Source organism: Belonocnema kinseyi, chromosome 4, assembly GCF_010883055.1.
Source record: "Belonocnema kinseyi isolate 2016_QV_RU_SX_M_011 chromosome 4, B_treatae_v1, whole genome shotgun sequence".
NCBI classification, from domain to species: Eukaryota; Metazoa; Arthropoda; class Insecta; order Hymenoptera; family Cynipidae; genus Belonocnema; species Belonocnema kinseyi.
The window spans coordinates 63,329,182-63,333,317 of NC_046660.1; the positions used below are offsets into that span (position 1 = coordinate 63,329,182).

The 4,136-nt window shown below is 32.2% G+C and overlaps 1 protein-coding gene across 5 annotated transcripts in view; it reads right to left on the reverse strand.

Annotated features, from left to right (window-relative positions):
* LOC117171979 (SR-related and CTD-associated factor 4) overlaps positions 1 to 4,136 on the reverse strand; it is a 62,097-nt gene that overhangs the window by 34,806 nt on the left and 23,155 nt on the right. For 4 of the 5 annotated variants that reach the window (XM_033359683.1, XM_033359681.1, XM_033359680.1 and 1 more), the window contains exons 7-8: positions 698 to 892; positions 450 to 580 (exon numbers count right to left, since the gene is read on the reverse strand). In XM_033359683.1, coding sequence (XP_033215574.1) covers positions 450 to 580; positions 698 to 892 — 326 coding nt within the window. The remainder of the gene's footprint in view (positions 1 to 449; positions 581 to 697; positions 893 to 4,136) is intronic. The other variant, XM_033359682.1, reaches the window with a different exon arrangement.

Consider the following 4,136-nt stretch of genomic DNA (forward strand, 5'->3'; position numbering starts at 1 on the left):
GGAGTGGTGCTGACTGAAAACAGATGATTTGGAGCGATTCGCGCGCCATCTGTTGGTCATTCTAAGGACTTATTGAACTACCCTCGTATCACATGCCCTTAAGAAAACTTTCTCAAATTTGCATGATAATTTTTAATCTTTTTAAAACTCCTAAATATCTCTTAATATTAATCGATTTTTTTTCTACAAAAGTTCATTTGTAAATTATACATCAAGATTTAAAAATGTCAACAAAAAAACAAAACAAAAAAACTTCAATGTTAGACTTAGAAAGGTACATTTTCGAAGTGTATAACCTCGACTATTTTGATATTTCTTTCCTCATTCCATTTTTGAATTTTCAATCACCGCGCTTCCGCAGAATAGAGAAACAGTGCCGAGGCTTCAAGTGACTAAAAGTAGTTGTGTGGCAACCCTGAATACCTGAATCCTTGAAATAAAAAACCTACCACTCAATTTTTCTCTGACAACCGGAGGAAGTCCTCTCTTCTTGCGTTCTCTCTCCCTCTCTCGTTCCTCCTCCGACAACTTCTCACGACTCTCTTCCCGCTTCCTATTGTTGCGCTCTCTCGAACGCGACCTAGAGAAAGAAAAAGCAAAGTTTAAGTCTCCTGCCAGGAAACTGCACGAGGTGCAGCTGTTTTCTCAGTTGGCTTGGTACAAGTAAGTTAGCTTCAATGCAACAGTTTGAGGCTACCTTCTCCGCCTCGACCTTGACCTTGATCGAGATTTCCTTTCGCGATCCCTGTCGCGTCCTCTTTCCCGATCACGATGCCGTGGCGACCTAGACCGGCTGTGACGACGATACCGATCCGGTGATCTGCTTTGAGATCGAGCTGGTTCATTCATCACTATCTCGACACTGCTACTGTCTCGTCTTGCAGGGGCAATTCTAAACAAACCAAAAATACACAAAAATACAGAAAGGGTTTTAAAAAAATTAAGAAAAAAAATAATAATAAACGGTTGTCTACTCAAATCCTAGAAACAAAACTCTACAATTTCAGGTTTTTTATCAGGTATAGTTTTTCGTAAAGTAAACTGACCATTACTGGGCCAGTTAGGAAAAGCTAACCCACATAAACACCATTTTAAAACGAGGAATTGGAATTTTTGGTACAAAAATTGTTATAATAAGTGGCTAAGACATTACTTGACAGATTCGAACAAAAAATTCAAGGTGAGTTTAAAAGAATTCAGGTTGGCTAAAACAAAAACTTACTAAAATCACCGGAATTAAGTGAATTCCGAAGAATTCAAATTAATTAAAAAAAAAAATTCAAGAGAATTCAATAGAATTTAAAAAAATTCAGGACAAATTAATAACAATTTAGGATGAGTTAGACTGAGTTTGCTTTGAAAGCTACTAAAACATTATGAAATTACGTAGAATTTTACTAAATTTGATCATACTTCTTGAAATCCTGGACAATTGATTAAATTATTTTGAGAGTTCAAAAATTCGTTCAAATCCTTGAAATTCTCAGAAATCTATCGATTTTTCGGAAATTTTAAAATACCCTAAAATCTTTTAAATTCTTCGAAATGCTCTCAAATTATTGAAATAAATTGAAAAGTTTCTTGGTATATTTTCAAATAACCTGAAATTTTTAAAATCTTTGGAAAAACCTTAAATCATTTTAAAATCTTTGAAACCCTCAATTCTTCTAAATAAATTCTTTGATATCCTCGAAAATCTTATTAAATCCCCAAGAACCTTTTGTAATACCCTACATTATTTCCAAAAATTTTGAAAATCTTCAGATTAGCGATAACAATTAAAAATTTCATATAACCTTTTCAAATTCCCTAAAATATTTCAATAATTCAAAATATTTCAAATCCTTTGAAATACCTTGAAACTTATTAAAGTTCTTGAACATTCCTTGATATCCTTTAAAATACCCGAAGAGTTTCAAATCCTTTAAGGGCATGTGATACTTACAGTTTCCCCGGCTTTTTTTCCACAAAAATGAAAATTTTTAAAAACTGAATTCGGAAATGCTATAAAATATCATAACGGACGTCCCCGGACTCTTTTTTGAGGGATAATAACAAAAAAAATTTATTGTGCTAAATAAAAATTTTATGCATATATATTATTTTTAGGTTACGTCGTTTTTCATCTCTGCCTTTCCGATAATCTGAAAATTATTTATGAAATTAACTTTTTTGATTGCCTGCAAAAAGGGTTAGTTCCGGGAGATTAATTACTATGTTTATTTGCAAGTCCAAAGTTTTCGGCCAAAAATATTGTGTAGTTTGGAAGTAACGCACAGGAGAATTGTAACATACATAACCCCCAAATGTACACACGTTGTTAGCAATATCAAAAAAATTGTTTAAAAAAAACACAAATAAAGTGTGCGGGGACGTCCGTTAGCATGGTCGCTATCATGTCCCAAATTTTTAAGACAAAATATTGATTATTAAAGAAAAAAAGCCGTCGGAACCAAAAAGTGGTAAAATCGACAATTTTCTAAGTATCACATGCCCTTAAGGGCATGTGACACAGCTGAATACCTATATTACCGACGACAGTTTTTCAGTTCACTGAATGTTTTTTTGAACCTAAGAACTATTTTTGTAAATAAAATATCGAGCTGAAACTTTGGGAAATGTATTAGAGTTTAATAAAGTACGTTTAGGTACTGCATTTTGGTAGGAACTTCACTGAAAATTATTTTATCTTTTTTCTGAACCTCAACATTTTTTTAACGTTTGAACTTTTTTTATACATAAAATATCGGTCTCAAACTTTGAGAAATGCAAGAGTCGAAAGAAAACTACGTTTGAGTACAAAGCTTAATAATAAAAGATGTGAAAAAAATATATTTCAACAATCAATTCCAACGGCATCAGCCGGTAACCTTATACACGAAAATACGAAACCTGGCGGCCACTAGACGATGCTCTAGAGGGTTCGTATTTTCGTGTACATCGTTATCGGCTGATGCCATTGGAATTGATTGTTGAAATATTTATTTTACATCTTTTATTATTAAGCTTTGTACTCAAACGTAGTTTTCTTTCGACTCTTGCATTTCTCAAAGTTTGAGACCGATATTTTATGTATAAAAAAAGTTCGAACGTTCAAAAAATGTTGAGGTTCAGAAAAAAGATGAAATAATTTTCAGTGAAGTTCCTACCAAAATGCAGTACCTAGACGTACTTTATTGTAGTCTTAATACATTTCCCAAAGTTTCAGCTCGATATTTTATTTACAAAAAAAGTTCTTAGGTTCAAAAAAACATTCAGTGAACTGAAAAACTGTCGGCGGTAATATAGGTATTTAGCTGTGTCACATGCCCTTAAAATCTTTTGAAATTTCATAGAGCTCTTGAAAATTCTTTTGAATTTTTAAAAATACCCTAAAATTCTTTGAAATTGTGTCAAATTATTGAAATCAACAGGGTGGTCGTTTTAATCGAAGAAAAAAATTCCCGGGTTTTTCCCGGTTCGCAAACATTTTTCACGGCCAATGAAATTTAAAAAATCAAACTCAAAATTTAAGAAATTTAAATTAGACCAAAATCCAAATTAAAAATCCCATTTATCGTCCAATAATCAAATTGATGCAAAATCCTGTTAAATAAAACAAGAATCCAACGACCAAATGTGGACCACAACGAATAAACAAAAACCAAAAATCCTATTGTAATCTGAAAAAAAAACAAATAAAATTTTCGGACAAAAATAAAGAAGAGGAAACAAAAATGAGAAAAAGAGAAGGAAGGATTTTTGGTTTTTGTTTATTCGTTGTGGTCCAAATTTGGTCGTTGAATTCTTGTATTATTAAACAGGATTTTGCATCAAATGAAACTATATTCTAGGCAATCAAAGTGGAACCCTTGAATTCCAAGCTTTTAAAATTGAAGTTTAAAGTTTTTAATTAAAAAATGGTGTATTCAAATGCTCAATAACTTACACCTATAAACTGGAAGGTACTAATACTCTTAAATTGAACAGTTTTAAGTGAAGTGCAAATAAACTGCAAAATTTAGAACGTTGATAAATTATAGAGTTCAAAGATTCAGATTAACCCTTAAACGGCCAAAACGCCACTACCGGTACACTGCTTTTCAACGGCCAATAACTAAGACTATTCGACACTAGAAAAAATTGAGACACATATA